Raw genomic sequence first — 17429 nt, 5'->3', positions numbered from 1 at the left:
ACTGGTCCTCCATTTCTACTTGAGCTTGTTCACGTGAACCATTTTTTGCACTTGCATGTGTTTGTTGGCACAGGGGAAACTGATATGTTTATTGGGAAATATGAATCCCACTCTATTTCACTCATCCACGAGACATCATCTACCCAATCGCTAGTTGTGGGATCTTCAACTACTCTTGGCTCCATCTTGACTGTAGCGTTAACAGTAGGCTCTTTTTTCGGTATTGCTCGCGGCGTAGGCTTCAGATCAGGTTCAACCTTGGGGGTCGACAAACTACTTCTCTTCCCGCGGGGGTGCCCATCACTGGTAAAAATCTTCCTAAGCGTACGTATGGGCATAGCGGGTAGATGGGTTGTTTCAGGAATATTGCCACCGCCGACTGGAGTCGATGCATACTTTCGAAGTCTCTTGCCAACATTAATGAACTCATTTTTTTCAGGCTTGATATCAATTGCCTCAACATCCGGAAGTTTAGAAAACAAGCATGGCCTCTTGTGCATTGTTATGCTTGTGTGTGTGATAGGTATGTAACAATGCTTTGGGGATATACACATTGGGGGATGCTGAAACTTATTTATAATGAAAAAAATAAAACTTTGGGGGAGGATGGTGGTGATTAGATATGAAAGTAAATGACAAATTAAATGCATCGCTAGGTGGAAAAAGGAAAAAGTAACAAACAGAAAAAAAAAAACAAACTACTATATATGTGCTTAGAATTTTTTTGTAACGAAAAAAAGGTCATTTTCTAACTATTTCTCTTATTATATGCAACAGTATAACAAAAAAAACCAAAAAATCCATACGATTGAAAAAAATTCAGAATCAATACACAGCAACGAAAGTACAAAAAAACTCATGTTAAAAAAAATGTAACATAGTAAAAAAACAAAAAAAAATCCATAGCATAAAAAAGGTATCAGCTTCAACGAAACATCAACAAAGTACATACTAAGGAAAATATCATACCTTCAACGAAACATCAACAAGTGCATACTAAGGAAAATATCATTAGCATACTAACAAGGATAATCCAACTAAGTACCACCATTCCTTAATCTCAACGAACAATGCAACGTTTACTTCTAACACAAAACATTAGGGATATCATTTCATAAATGCAACTGATCAGTTAAACCATAGTCATTAAACTTAAAAACATACGACATACCAAAGCAAAATACATCCTAACATGCAAACATATGCATGTGCATCGATTTTCAGGTAATCTACACATGCAAACATGTGCATGTCCAAAAGGGATGATCAAAGTTTACTTGCGCCTCCACTAAAATGGAGACCAAAAAGCTGGCGTCATCAACCAAAAGTTTTCAAAATACGCACATCACACACATCAACATAAAAATACCAAATCAAGTGGACTCCTGACTCGCAGAGCTTGAGTCCTCGTCCTCGTTACCCGATTTGTTCTTGTTCCTCTTTTTCTTGCAATTTCTTGAATCATGCCCAGTCACATACTTCATACAGGTTCGGCAAAGCCGGGGTGTTTTGGGAGGTTTGACAGCAGAGTTGCTCGAACCATCCTGAGGGGCTCTAGACAATCGTCGGCGTTTGCCGCGTCCTTTGTTCCTGATCCCGTCTGGATTGTCAAGAGTTACGTCCCCTTCTAAGGAAACACCAAGCAATTCTTCAACAGCAGCATAGTTATCATTGTTCGCTTCATCGTCAACTGGTCCTCCATTTAGTAACTTGCATTTCAGTTCCTTTATCTGCTCAGCGAAAGAGGAAAGTCCACCAACATCGCTTCTTAATGCGTCCACACATTCAGTTACGATCTCCAGAATCTGACTTCTCGCAGCAGCTTGTGGACGAGTATCAACACCATATCGACTTTCAATAGAAAATAAACTTTTAGGAAGCACGTCCCTAGACCAACGCTTAACAACATACTGGGCCGGGATTCTTTCAATATTGTTTACCCGGTAAACACAAAAGATGTGCCTACACAGATATCCAATACGGATGAAGTTGTTGCATGAACAGGATACCGACTGGTTACTCAACTCAAGTATAACCTGTAAAAACACCAAAACACATAATTAAGCTTCTATGGAAAAAAGGCATATTGAATAGCTTAAAAACAAAAAAAAATGCAACTATAACGATACAACAAAGTTACCGTGAATGTGTTGGTTGCATTGTTACGTTTGTCCAATTGATTCACATAGTAAACACAACCATCATCGCAATCCTCCGTGTTTACAATGTAACAAAACAGCTTCCCCTTGTATATCTCTTTTCTTACTTCTGTAGAAATTGCATGTGTATACAACTCAAAAGCATGCTTCTCAATAACTAAGTCAGTACTGTCCATGAATACACTAGACGAAGTTTTAAACTCTGCGACGCGTTGCCTGTAACGCTGATTGTCTATCCTAGTTTCGTAACATAGCATGAACTGAACTAGTGTGTTAGCGCTAGAAGAGTTGACCTTGAAGCTTGAGTTAGAGCTTTCACATCTTGATGTAGTCTTCATCAGACAACACATTGGAATGTCGCGGAAGTAGGCAGGTACCCATTGGTCCCTAATTGAGTACATGTCATTCAACCAGTCGTGATCTTGTAACCCATATTCTGCCATCAAAAGTTGCCAACGCGTCTCAAATGTAGATGGCTTCATGTGAATACTCCACACCAAACGATGCATCAATGCTCTTAGCTCAGAGTTTTGTAACAGGTCTCCAGCAATCTATACAAATGAAACACACAAAAACTGTTAACATAAATGAAACAAATAAAAAAATATCAAAATAGATTCATAAATTAATATAACCTTGGTGGGAAGTTTCTTCATAATATGCCACATGCAAAGGCGGTGCCGAGAGTCTGTGAAAACCTCTGAAATGGCAGCCTTCATTGAAGGATCCTGGTCCGTCAGGACTAGCTTTGGTTGCTTCTTGTGTGCCTTCAGAAATGATTCAAGTAACCACTTGTAAGACTCAGTGGTTTCGTTGAATAACAAGCCAGCACCGAATGTCACACATTGTTTATGATTATCAACGCCTGTGAAAGGAACAAAAATCATGTTGTACCTGTGCGACAAAGAAAAAAAACAAAAGTTAAATAATATGTTAAAGGGAAAAAAAGTGCAACTATCAAAAACCTTACTTGTTAGTGTGATAAGTCGCATCAAAAGCTAACACATCCCCAAACACCTCGTAGTTTATCTTGGAAATTTTGTCTGCCCAAAAAATCGATCTCAATTGCCCTTTCTCAACAACAAACTCATAGTAAAAGTCTGGTAAGCTCTCGGATCTTTCTTTGAGACGATCTATAACAAGTTGCGCATCACGATCGCCAATATAAAGCCTAACCGACTGGCTCCAGTTCTTAAAATCAGTTGGCGTGCCACGTACATTGTGATGTCCACCCATCAGGGACACTAAAACTCTGTGAGAAACAATCGGACCAATTCTGTTCAAACTCATGTTATGGATAAACTGTTTGGATGCAAACGGTAGTTTCCTTGAAGTCCTACTTAGGTCACGATTGAAACGCTCAACAAACGGATGATTATGGTGCTCATTGAACCTTACGACTGTGCACGTAGAGCTGCCCTCACAAAACTTAACCAGTATACTAGCCTTGCAATCTGTCACTGTGAAATTACTTTGCCTAATAGTCAAGCTTGAATGCTCCAAAGTATCAGTTTTACGCTTAATCTGTGGTTTTGAATATTTAGTACACCTTATGTACTGGTGAGTGACAACCCCCTTCCATCTCTTGGTTTGCCCCTTACGAATAGAAAACCCAGAATACACAGCATAATCCTTGTACATACTGAACACATCCTTCCACGTTTCATAAACAGAACCAACAACAGGCTTTAAAACAATAGCAACATTAGGACACCACATTCTAGTCCCATTGGGGGTGTGGTGAACATAAAATTCCTCGTCCGCGTGAACACCTAGAAAAGGTGTATTGATTAAATAAATCATAACACGTATAGGATAAAAAACAAAATTACTTTGTAACATGAAAACATAACAAACTGATACTATAGTTTCCAAACATACAACATTAACACCTTTTCCAAAAAAAAATTCAAATAAAACGTGGAAGTACATTTTATTGATGACGCCAAAAAGTGTAGATGCTATTGCATTTTTTTAATGGTAACCATATGTCATACTTTGTTAACGTATCCTTACTAAATTATTATTATGGTATGCGATAGTGACACCTTTTCAATACATACTATCATATATAACCTAACCATAGTACCAAAGTTCAAATACCTTTGTTTCCCAAAAAAATATAAAAACTTAATACAAGTCTAACGACATGTTTTCTAAAAGCTTGTTTCTTAAAAAAAATGGTTACACTTATTTTTTGCCTTGGAAAAAAGATACCACATTTTCAACCAAACTACCCCAAAAACATCATCTGTTTAATAATAATAATAATAATAATAATAATAATAGTAATAATAATAATAATAATAATAATAATAATAATAATAATAATAATAAGAAACTACAAACAACAATTAAACTATAGATAAAACCAATGACCTGTTGATAACAACTGAGTAAAAGTACAATCTTGAACACCATCTTCATCATCTAGACCATTTTGATTCAGAATTGAGGCTACACATAAAAAAAAAAAAAAATAAGCAACAAGAATCCAATGTACAACTAAACAAATAAATCCTTATTTTACACAACAGAAAAAATAAAGGAACCAACATGAATCGAAAGAATATCTACACAAGCATTTAAAGCTGTACATTAAATAAAACAGAAAAAAAAATCACTCACGTGTAATCTCTGAAGAAATAGGTTCAGGATCTGGAGAAACTCTACCCTCAACCAAAGCATCTTCATCTTCATTAAATGCAAAATGAAGTGAAAGATTATGTGGGACAACATTTAATGGTGAACCGGGATCATCATTGAGGTTGGCTACCTCCGTACCGCCGGCAACAGTTAGATGTTGTTGGTTGTTCAAATCAGCCATGTTAAATGCAAGGTCTCTTCAATGGTGAGTAAATGAAGAGAAGAACGGAATCTCTTTAACACATTCTTTAAGAAACTAATGTGAATAAATGAAGAGAAGAAACTGATGGAAGGATGGGATATTAACAAAGCAGGGAAGAAGAAATTTCTCCAAGTACAAGAATTCATTAAATGTATTGACAAGATGAAAGCTTTGGAACAAGGAGACATGTCTGCGTGTGCAGACATCACCATCGCCATCTATGGGATGACAAAAGTGAAACAAGTAAAATGACTATCATGCCCCTCCTTCTTGAAATAACAATTTAAACGTGGATCAATCCTAGCCACATATTCGAGTTTTCAGGGTTTAGTCAACTGGATTGAGTTTTCTCATTATAATTAGCCTATATATATATATATATATATATATATCTATACTATATTAATAAGCATATCAAAAGGACTTCTTAAGGTCATATAAATTCTCTTAAAACACCCCTAAAGCATGTTGTACAACCCTCTAAAGCACAATATAATTTACAATTCCAATTATGCCCTTCACCAAAAAACACACACGGGGTACAACATCAGATGCATAATGTACTACTCATTAAAAAACACACGGTATCACTATCTCATTAGGGTTTCAGATGTCTATCTCATTCCAATCCGCCTCCCCATCTCTCTCTCTCTTGGAGATTCAGAAACCCCAAGCTATCTTCACCAGATCTGTTTGAGAATTTGCTTTCTTCACCAGATCTAGGGTTTCTACATGTCATTCAAGATTTGGCTATCGCAGTTTTCTCTCTCAAACGAGATCTAGAGTTTCTACATACGCTTCAAGATCTGGCTTTCACAGTTCGGTTCGACACATTTCAAATTGAGATCCCTTTTTCCATTTTCGTTCTCTCTCTCCCTCAAAGATCTGGATTTGGATCTGTGGATCCAAAAGGAAAAACAATCAGAGATGTTTTTTTACCCCAAAAATCACTGTGCACTTTTATATACATACATCTGGTGAGAGCCAAACCTTGCAAGACCCAAAATTTCATCCAGATGATGTTTGTATCTGCTTTAAACTTGCAGATCTAGGGTTTTACTTTCATGTCTTAGGTAAACTCTACTTTGAATCAACAGATCTAGGGTTTTATACCTCATGCTTGTCGATTTTTATTTTTTTTGTTGTTCTAATAATAACTGGAATTAAAATGTAAAATTTTCTCTCAGGACCACATGCGTAAGGCTGGAGATGCATGTTTTGCTGAAGTTTCTTGGATAATCCCGTCACCGATACACAGGTCAGTTTATTTCTATCTTTGCTGGTAAGATTTGTTTTGTTAAGAAATGACTTACTGAGAATTGTAAGTGGCAATTTATTGTGATTCGGCACGGAATATATTTGTTTTTTATTCAGGGAACAGAACAACTTGGTCATGTTCAGTCAATACAAGTGTATTTATTAAGAAAAATATTTATATACTTGAAATCCAGATTTGGTGGATGATTTAGGTTAAATGAAAGGACTTGCGAACTGGTTTAGTGTTGGTTGGTGATGGCCTGATGGGTCATGAATTGTATATCAGCACCTAAGATGGGTGTTATAAGACATAGCAGGTGTGTTGGTGCACTTGTGTCTGTACTTTGTCTGTATTCAGTCACGATATAAACGATGTCCTGTCTTGTGTTGTAAGTTGACCAAGTCAACCATCCTCCAGTTTGACTTGGACAACAGTTTGGATGTTGAAAGATTGTCTGTCTCGAAGAATGATGAAGAGATCGAAGGATGATTTGGATCCTTCGATCTCATCGAAAGATAGGCTTCGAATGATAGACCTCGAAAGGTGATCTTTCGAGGTCCTTGATGATCCTTCGAATGTCTAGTCATCGATAGATGATCCTTCGGACCATCTATCGGATCCTTCGATCCAGACTTCATGGGCTGGGTATATATATACCCATGCAGTGTCTGTGTGAGATAAGAGTTCTGCCATTTTTGCACATCCGAGAGATAGAGAGCTTTGAGAGCATTCTGTCCAAAACTCACACACACACTTTGAGGGTTTACAAGTTAGATTTGTAAACATTGTGCTTGTAACCGGAACCTTCATTTGCATTAATACAACTAGTGTTAATCGGTGAATCTTGTGTGTTTGTGTTTATACTTGTCTCATCCCGGTTTGCCTACTAGCTTGGATTCCGCACTCGCTAGTGGGTTAGTATAACAAGGTTTAGGTTTGTTCTCGATCCTCCGAGAGGGACCTACAAGTGGTATCAGAGCCTCGCTCTTTACCTTGTTTAAAACCGGGTTTGTTCAAGTGTTTGGTGTGTTTGGACACTTGGTTTAGCACCCGTTTTTGGTGGTTTTCTTGCTTGTTTAAACTGAAAAACGGTTCCTAAACCTTCGGGAGTGTTCAAGGTTGGGTTGGGTAACTTGAAAACTTGTTTTTGAGTAACTTTGTGTTTTCCGGCGAAAGCTCCGGTTAAACTTCCGGTGACTGGTTTGAAGATAAGGTTTTACCTTTTTGGGCAATCTTTTCAAAGTTTGGTGGGAAAGTACAGTCTGAACATCCCCATTGCCGAAAGTTGACCTTACCAACCCATCACCTTTTCACCAACCTGTCACATCAGTGTCAGTGTGTCAGAGTTGCTCGAAAGATATCTTTCGATCTCGAAAGATCATCTTTCGACTATCTTTCGATCAGGAAGGCTCGACAGATCATCATCTTTCGACCCATCCTTCGACCAAAGGAATCTTTTCGAAAGACAGTGTCCGAAAGATAAGGATTTAGCTCGAAAGATAAGGATCTTTCAAAGGAGAATCCTTCGAGCTCTTGAATCTTTCGAAATCATTGTTCGAGACTCAACAGTAATCTTTCGAGTACTGTTGATCCTTCGAACAATAGTTGATCTTTCGACTGTGGTCAGTTTATTATTAACAAGTTTCTGTGATTTCAGATCTTTCGACCAGGATCCTTCGGCTGTGTATCTTTCGGATTATTCTCACTTAGCATTTATTTTGCTTATCAATCATGAATCCGAATTGGTGGAATCCGGCCCCCGACAGCGGTAAATATACAAGTTCTGGTTCTACTCCTTCATGGTGGGGTACACCTGCGCCAGACAGTGGAAAATACACGTCTACAAGTCTATCGCCTTCATGGGCCGAGTCTCCGGTATCGACATCTTCTCAGGGAAATCAGTGGGCATTGGTATCAAATCAAACTCCGAGCATCCAGAGTATTCTCTTAAGCGAAAGCGAAACAGGAAGTTTGAATCGACCTCCAAAGCTGATGCATTTAAATGAATATCCGGGTTGGGCTGATCGTTTTCGTACATATGTTCTGGGTCAAAATACAGAGCTGTGGATACGTTTCACCACAGATTTTGATCAAGCCATCGAGGTTGCTGCTTCTTCAACTGCTACATTTGCAGATCTTCCAGAGGATCAGAAGAAAACATATGATCTGGAGAAGAAAGCTTACGCCATACTGACTCAAGCGTTAAGCAAAGATATATATCATCAGTTTGTCAGCTTCAAGACTACCAAGAAGTTGTGGGACGGTTTAAAGACCAGAGGGGTAGGGAATGAGGCAACACGTCAATTGCGTCATGATCTGCTCAAGAAGGAATTTGACGGTTTTGCATGCTTGGATAAGGAGTCGTTGGGGGATATGACAAGCAGATTTTATCATTTGCTTACTGAGTTGAACAACTTTGGCGTGACAACAACTCAGACAGAGGTTGTGAAGAAGTTTGCTGATGCACTGCCACCCCAATGGAACAGTTTTCTGGAGATTCTAAAGTATAATGGGGTTATGGCAACTACAAACGTCAACGACTTCGTGCAGTTGTTGGAGAACAAGGATCAGGAAGAAACCTTGAAAGCTAAAAGAGTTCCAGTGCCACAGAATCCAGAAATGTATTATGGAACTACAAGCTCTTCTTCCTCAAGAGCCATTGTGCCAAGCAGCCAGCATGCACCTCTGCAGACAGCATTTGTCACAAGCACTGATATGTATGGCAATACAGTGCAAGTTCCTGTTAAGCCTCCTCCAACCACAGACATGTATGGAAATCCAATACAGCCACCTCCTCCTCCTCCCGCTCAAACACAACGTGCATGTTATGGAGGAACATCATCTGCTGGTCAACAATCAAAGCCGAGTACAGTGCAGCTCGACACTTCAAGCTTTTCTAAAGTCAGTGTGGAAGTAGCTAAGGAACACATGGAGCCACTTAACACTGTAGTGAGCGCGTACTGCGGGTTAATAGAAGGTCAGATTGGCAACATCAATCTGACACAGGAAGATTATAGGCAGATTGATAAGGAAGAGATGGATCTGATGGATATCAAGTGGGCCTTTGCGAGTGCTGTGAGAAGAGCAAAGGATTGGATGGAAAGTACTGGCAGAACCAGCTTAGAAAGTAAGCGAGACACCAAGTATGGGTTCGATAAACAGGCAGTGAAGTGCTTCAACTGTGGTGAACGGGGTCATTTTAAAAGGGAATGTACAAAGCCAGCCCAGCACGGGAATCAAAATCCCTTCAGAAACCAAGGCAACCAGCAGAACAGAAACAATGAGCGTACATTGGTGCCTGTCAACAACCAAACTAACCGTGCACTTGCAGTTCAGGTGGATGAAGGTTGTGACTGGTCAATCCAGTTGGGTAGTGATGCACCCGATGGAACAGCTTGTTTTGCTCATGTTGTGAAAGAGTTAGTTCACACCAGTGGTGGAGAATCTTCTGCCAGTGGTGGTGAATCGTCTGAGGATGACGACTCTTCTGGGTACAGCAGGAGTGTTGATGAAGAATCATCCAATTCTGGTGATGATCATGTGGGTGAGACATCGAATGCAGCAATTGATGCAGATATTGATGAACTTTTGGCGGAAACTGCAGCAGACACTCAAAGAAGATCTATTCTGGTGGATCAAGCTGCTTTTACTTCGTCTTCTCTTCAGTCAGCCTTTATGGCTAATGTCGGCAGTTCATCAAGTCAGGTATGTGTCGATGAACCCACTATTGCTAATTGTATTAACTGTGATAGTCTGCATTCTAAATGTGCTGATTTAGAGGGAAACATGTCTGAGTTGCAAGCCAAACATGATGCTTTACAAGCTAGCTTGTTTGCCTTGCAGGACAAACATGATTCTTTGAGTGCTGAGTGGTGTGACTTGCAAAGCAAGCATGAGGCTTTGCAAGAGAAATATGATGTGACATTCATCCACAATCAGAAGTTGACTGTGGATCTCTCAAAATGCACAGAAGCCAACATGTTTTATGAAAACCATGAAAAGGAATTTAAGTCAGTAATTGAAACATTAAAGAAAGATAAAACTGAACTGACTAAAATGGTTTCAAGAAAACAAACTGATATTAATTTGTATATTTCTCGCCTTGAGATTATGCAAAAGGAGATGGCTTGTGTGAAAACAGAAAGTGATGCGATCCAGCTCAAACTAGACAGTTATTTGAGTTCTAGCTATGTGTTGGACCACATCATCGATGTTCAGAAGGAAAAGAGAGATGTCACATGCATAGGCTACAAGAAGTGTCCACCACCAGTTAGACACAATTATGATGCCATGCCAGATGAGGAGGACAGAGTGTTCTTTGAACCTTCTGTGCCTCTAGATGTGAAAGAGTTTGCTGCAGGGCTCGGATACCAAAAAGAAGTATCCTCAGATTCAGATGTGTCAGCAGATACATTTGTAAGTGCTGAACTGAATCAGGATCCTCCTGTCATTATTGAGGATGCTGATTCTTCTGATGATGAATCTGATGATACTATCACAGCAAAGTCTGATGCGGTGGTTAAGGACGAGGACATACCTCTTGAGAATTACATTCTATGTGATCCTCCTACCAAACCCGCTAAGACTGTTGCAATCGAGCCCGTGTCTGAGAAAGAGCTGGAGAGTATGAATTTGCTGTACACTCTGGTTGGTGATGATAAGATCTATTCAGACAAAGACTTTCCGATTAAAAATGTTAATCAATCTTTAATCAGTAAAGTTTTTGAAAATTCGACAAGTAAGTTCTTGGGAAAGGCAGGACCTAAGGTTACAGTTACACAGTGTCCTCCTATTCCAAAGGCTGAAATTCGAAAACAATTTGGCAACAAGAAATTACCAACAGTGCCAAAACAGCAAACTCACACCAAGCCAAAAGGAAAAGCACCGGCTCAAACCCAAAAGAAGCCGAATCAAAAGAAGAAGAAAAATGTTAACTTTGTGAAATCGACGGGAACAGACAAAATTGAAAAGTTTGAAAATCAATCTAACCTAGATTTTGTCAAGAAAGCTATTGTCGAGAAAAGAAATGAACCAGGCAGTTCAAAACCTAGTACCTCGGGTTCACAAAGTTCAACATCATCGGCTAGACGATTACATGATTCTTCGGGGTTTGTTGAACGAAGATCATGTTTTGAGTGTGGAACCATTGGGCATATTATTCGAAATTGCCCATATCTTCATAAGCAGAAAGCAAAGGTTGATGATCCCCGTGACAAAACTGACCGTAGGCAATCTGTTTCTGCAAAACAAGATCCCCGCCTTGCAAAAGAAAGGGAAAAGAAACAGAAACGCCAACAGGTCAAAAAGATTGAAAAAGCAATTAAAACCGATGTGGTTCAAAAACAATCTGTTTCTGTAAAACCAGTTAACCCAAAAACTTCAAACAACAAAGAAGTTAAAATTTTAAAGAATAACACTGGTGAAACCAAACAGACTTGGAAACCAAAAACGGTTGTTAAATCAGGGGGACCATCACAATTCACCAATCATCAAAGACAAGAGGTTATTGTTATTGATGAAAATGGAAGACCCAAGACCACAATGGCTTGGGTCCCCATCTCCAACTAATCATTTGAGTTCATGTGCAGGGTGTTCCAGGAGGAACTATCAGTAGTCACTGGATTGTTGATAGTGGGGCATCCAGGCACATGACGGGCGACATGAAGCTTCTCTGCGACGTCAAATCTATTAGAGGAGGTTATGTTGCTTTTGCTGGAGATAAAGGTGGATATATAACGGGTGAAGGAATGATATCTAATGGGGTTGTCAGCTTTGACAAGATCAATTTTGTGCAACAACTTGATCACAATCTTCTTAGCGTTTCTCAAATTTGCGACAAGCAATTCTCAGTGCACTTTGATGCTAATGGATGTTATGTGCTGAAACCCGGCTTCAAAATTCCAAAAGAATGGATTCTCTTGTCGGCTCCGAGGATAAACGATTTGTACGTCCTTGATATGAGCCAGGCTATTACTACGTCTGCACAAGCAACATGTTTCGTTACAAAAGCCACAGAAAAAGACACAATCTCTTGGCATAGACGTATGGGTCACATTCACTTGCGCAAAATGAATCATTTGGTTTCAAATGAATTGGTGAATGGTGTTCCTCTCAAAAATTTCCATCTTCAAGACGTCTGTGTTTCGTGCCAAAAGGGTAAACAAACGAAGAAGAAGCACCCTACAAAGAAGATCAACACGGTGGCAGTTCCCCTTGAACGTTTGCACATGGATTTGTTCGGTCCTGTCAAGCACAAAAGTATTAGGGGTGATCAATACTGTCTCGTGATTACAGATGATTATTCAAGATTTTCTTGGGTTGCGTTCATGGCACACAAGAGTGAAACCTTTGGAATTATCAAAAACTTGATCGTTCAGATTGAGAATTTGTACAAACTGAAGGTTAGGCGGATACGTAGCGACAATGGTACGGAATTCAAGAATCATGCCATGGCGGAGTTTTGCACTGAAAAGGGTATTCTTCATGAGTTTAGTGCAGCTTATACTCCTCAACAAAATGGCGTCGCTGAACGTAAGAACCGCACATTGATCGAGACTGCTAGGACAATGTTGGTAGAGTCACAGCTGCCCATTCCATTCTGGACTGAAGCTGTCGCCTCTGCATGCTATACATTGAACAGAGTCCTTACAGTCAAAAGACACAACAAGACCTGCTTTGAGCTTATCAACAAACGAAAACCAGATCTGTCTTATCTTGAACCGTTTGGAGCTCCTTGCACAATGATCGATCCTAATGGAAAGTTTGGGGCAAAAGCAATTGAAGGATACTTTCTTGGGTATGCCACCCCTAACTTACGTGTCTGGAATCTAGAGACAAAAAGGGTCGAAGAATGGTCTGAGGTCAGAGTACAAAGGCACACTTTGCCAGTCAAATGTCCTGGTCAGCCTTGGATGTTTGAGTACGATGACTTTTTCAATTCGATCAATGTTGAAGCCGTTGAAGAAAATGTTGCGGCTAGGATGTTTTTCGAGAGTGACAATGCAACAGTTTCACCGGTGGTTCGTCCAATTCTTGTTAATCAAGAACCATCTTCTTCGGTGAACAATAATACTCTCAACAATGAGGATTTTCATGATGCAACCGAGTTGAACGAATCTTCAGAGGATGATGAATTTCTTGATGCAGATCAAGAAGCTCCTACAACAGCAGTTCATAGTACTTCAGAAGGTACTCCTCCAGTGGATGCCACCAGAACAGCTGAGGCTACTGCATCATCCTCTTCGTCAATTCCGGGTCTTGAATTGGTTGTTGATCTTAATCTCAACAACCTGGGTATCAATATTCCAGTTAGAGATAATCCTGAAACAAGGATTCATAATACCCATCCTCAACAAAACATCCTCGGTAATGTGCAAAGTGGCGTTCAAACGAGAAACATGTTGCGGAACAACAACAATGCAGGCTTGTATGCAGCCATTAGAGAATCCGGGCAACAAAACGATTGGTCTTTCGCGTGTTATGTCTCACAGGAAGAACCAAGAACTTGGAAAGAAGCCTTGAAAGATAACTCATGGGTGGAAGCTATGCAGGAAGAATTGCAGCAATTCCAGAAGCTGGGTGTCTGGAAACTGGTAGAGAAACCTCCTGGATACAAGAAGATTGGCACCCGTTGGGTTTTCAAATGCAAAAAGGATGACCGCGGAGTTGTTATCCGAAACAAAGCTCGTTTAGTCGTTCAAGGTTTTCGTCAGATTGAAGGCATCGACTACAACGAAGTGTATGCACCAGTGGCACGTCTCGAAGCAATTCGAATCTTTCTAGCCTATGCATCATTCAAGGGATTCAAGGTTTATCAGATGGACGTGAAGAGTGCATTTTTACATGGTGTGGTTGAAGAAGAGGTATATGTCGAACAGCCTCCAGGTTTTGAAGATCCTATCCATCCCGATCGGGTTTGGTTGCTCAACAAAGCTCTCTATGGTCTTCATCAAGCACCGCGAGCTTGGTACGCAACCTTATCTCACTATCTGCTAGAAAACGGTTTTCGACGTGGTCTTATCGACTGTACTCTCTTCATCAAAGAACAAGATGGAGATCTTCTACTGGTACAGGTATATGTTGATGATATTATTTTTGGTTCTACTAATGATGTCTTGTGTAGGGAATTCGAGCGCATTATGCATGATAAATTCGAGATGAGTGCTATGGGGGAAATGACCTTTTTCTTGGGCCTTCAAGTGCAACAAACGGAGTCTGGGATATTCATCCATCAGACTAAATATGTTGGTGACATCTTGAACTGGTTTCAGATGTTTGATGCAACGCCCATTGGTACCCCATTGCCAACTAATCACGGAATTACTCCTGACTTGAAGGGTGAAGCTGTTAGCCCCTCCAACTATCGCGCAATGATCGGATCTCTTATGTACCTCACAGCATCAAGGCCAGGAATAATGTTCCCAACGTGCCTGCTTGCCAGATATCAAGTTAATCCGAAGGCCTCACATCTTGCTGCTGTTAAAAGGATTTTCCGTTATTTGAAGGGTTACCCGGACACCGGTCTGTGGTACCCTAGGGATAATAACTTTGAATTAGTAGCATTCAGTGATTCTGATTTTGGCGGATGTAAGATCGACGGCAAAACCACAACGGCTGGATGTCAGTTTTTAGGAAATCGCCTAGTTACATGGCAGTGCAAGAAGCAGACGTGTGTCGCTACATCAACATGCGAAGCTGAATACATTGCTGCCTCAAGTTGTTGCTCCCAAGTTCTTTGGATCCAACAACAATTACGGGACTATGGTTTTGAATTCCTAACTACTCCTATATACGTTGATAATTCTGCTGCCTTAGATATCACTAGAAATCCTGTGCAGCATTCAAAGACCAAACACATCGAAATCAAATATCACTTCATACGTGATTGCTTTGAGAAAAGATTAATCGATGTTGTTAAGGTCCACACCGATGACCAACGTGCCGACTTATTTACCAAAGCTTTTGACAAATCTAGATTTGACTTTTTATTATTGGTAAACGGCATTAAGGTCAAGCAAGAGTAAAACCAACATCGGAAAATCATTTTTGTAAATACCTTTGTGTTTTTTTTTAAATTTGTCCTAGTTTATTGATTTTAGGGGGAGTAAATCCAAAATCTGAAAATCCAAAAACATCGAAAAATTTCAAAAACACAAAAACAATAGAAAAACAAAATGAGTTTCCTGGCGAGAAAAAGAGAAAATGATAGTACATCAGTGGTCTATCCTAACCTCTTTAAACCTTAAATGAAAAACGATAAGCAGCTCTATATAAGATGTATCGGTAGGCTCACAATCATTTTAAAGTGTGCAGGGTGATATAAATCTTAAACCGACTGAAGACCAGGTGGGAACCATTCATTGGCATATGGTCTTAGTACCGAAATTTCGTTTGATAGATTGCCGAGGGTCTGAGATATTCGGTCTTTATGCTGCTTATCATCTGGGTATCATGGTTGCTTCTATAAATAGACTAAGTCTAAGATCTTCCATGATACTATACATACGTGTACATATTGCATACTGCATTCGACCTCAATAAGTGATAAACAATCACATGTCCATCAAATAAGTGATAAAATATCACATTATCCGGGAGTCAAGTTCGTCTCTCTGCTGTACGGAAGTACTGACCTGTTCACCGACTTGCTCCTGTGCCCTCATGCATATGAAAATCAAGTTCCTCATCAATAAGTGATTCTATAACAAAGGGCTTGTTTTCAAATCAAAATAAGTGAGAATCTCACATCAATATACGGTCAAACAGATGATAATCGGTATACTCACCGGTAAGATGAACCCTCGTGCATACCTTGATACGGGAATGTGTCGTGATGTGGATGAACACCGGTCGGTAAGTTTTAAATCATACCTTAATGTATCTCCTAAACATGATTACATCTGATAAGTTGAGTTTAAGTGGACAACAATACCGATGATTGTTATAGGATGCTTATCTTAATGTTAACTAACTGAACAAAAAGAGCGTTTTGGCGTGACCGTACACTGATATGATTCTCTTACCCTCGAAACTCGCAAAAAGAATGTCTGTATATATTTATTTACTGCTTTCAGTTTTTACATTTGAAAAATTCAAAAAGCCAAAAAGATTTTATTTCTTCTTTATTTTCGATCGTACGATGTTGGAACTCGAGTCTTCGTTGCCTGAAACCTGAACGAAAACCGAAATGACTAAATCTTCATAAACGGTCGAAATTTGCATGTTTTGAAAGTTGAAATCTGAAAATGATAAACTTATTAAACTTTCAAACTGTCGGACGGTGTTTGATTGTGACATGGTCATACGTGTGTCATTTGTTTATGTTTAACTATATTCCAAGCAGTTGTTCTCATTACGCGTTTAGATTTCTTGCATGTGCAGATTCTAAAGGCTAGGAGAACATGGTCGATGACAAAGCTTTGGAATGAAGACACGATATGAAGGCACTCAAATGATGAAGATGATCGAGTTGCCGCTGACCACCATCAACACCACAAGGATCTCACTTCATAAAGTTAAAGTATTTCACGAGCATAACTCAAGGGGGAGCTTATGTTAAGGGGGAGTTTGTCAGCACACTTTCTACATGATTCGGGTAGTTTGTTGATACACTCTCTGCTTTCAAGTCGTGAAGACTTTGAAGATCCTCCGACATTGAAGACTTGAAAGGACATCAGAGTTCTGGGAACTCGAAGACCAAAGACCGTCGAAGTTCAAGACGAGTCTACAATTTTTGAAGATCAAGACAAAGCTACAGCCAAGGGGGAGTTTGTTGGTGCACTTGTGTCTGTACTTTGTCTGTATTCAGTCACGATATAAACGATGTCCTGTCTTGTGTTGTAAGTTGACCAAGTCAACCATCCTTGTTGATACATATTTGTGGACACGACTCACGGAACGAGAACTCGAAGACCAAAGACCATCGAAGTTCGAGATGAGTTTACAACTATAGAAGATAAAGACAAAGCTACAGCCAAGGGGGAGTTTGTTGATGCACTTGTGTCTGTACTTTGTCTGTATTCGGTCTATATGTAAACGATGTCCTTGTCAGTCCTGTAAGTTGACCAAGTCAACCGTCCTCCTGGTTTGACTCAGTCAACAGTTAGTAAATATGTTTGTGAAGTGTCTGAGTCGAAGGATGAGCAATAGAAGGATTATGTCTATC

At 39.7% G+C, this 17429-nt stretch overlaps 1 protein-coding gene across 1 annotated transcript; it reads right to left on the bottom strand.

The window, feature by feature from the left end:
- Nucleotides 1-1106: 1106 nt before the first annotated feature.
- Nucleotides 1107-3535, bottom strand: LOC110932908 (protein FAR1-RELATED SEQUENCE 5-like). Its single transcript, XM_022176160.2, has 4 exons — nucleotides 3130-3535; nucleotides 2795-3053; nucleotides 2141-2710; nucleotides 1107-2036 (listed from the first exon to the last, which is right to left on the bottom strand). The coding sequence occupies exons 1-4, from the start codon at nucleotides 3447-3449 to the stop codon at nucleotides 1374-1376; spliced, it is 1812 nt and encodes a 603-aa protein (XP_022031852.2). The 5' UTR covers nucleotides 3450-3535; the 3' UTR covers nucleotides 1107-1373.
- Nucleotides 3536-17429: the final 13894 nt, after the last annotated feature.

The sequence above is a fragment of the Helianthus annuus genome, chromosome 4 (genome assembly GCF_002127325.2).
Source record: "Helianthus annuus cultivar XRQ/B chromosome 4, HanXRQr2.0-SUNRISE, whole genome shotgun sequence".
Taxonomy (NCBI): Eukaryota; Viridiplantae; Streptophyta; class Magnoliopsida; order Asterales; family Asteraceae; genus Helianthus; species Helianthus annuus.
This window is presented reverse-complemented; position numbering and strand designations above follow the sequence as displayed.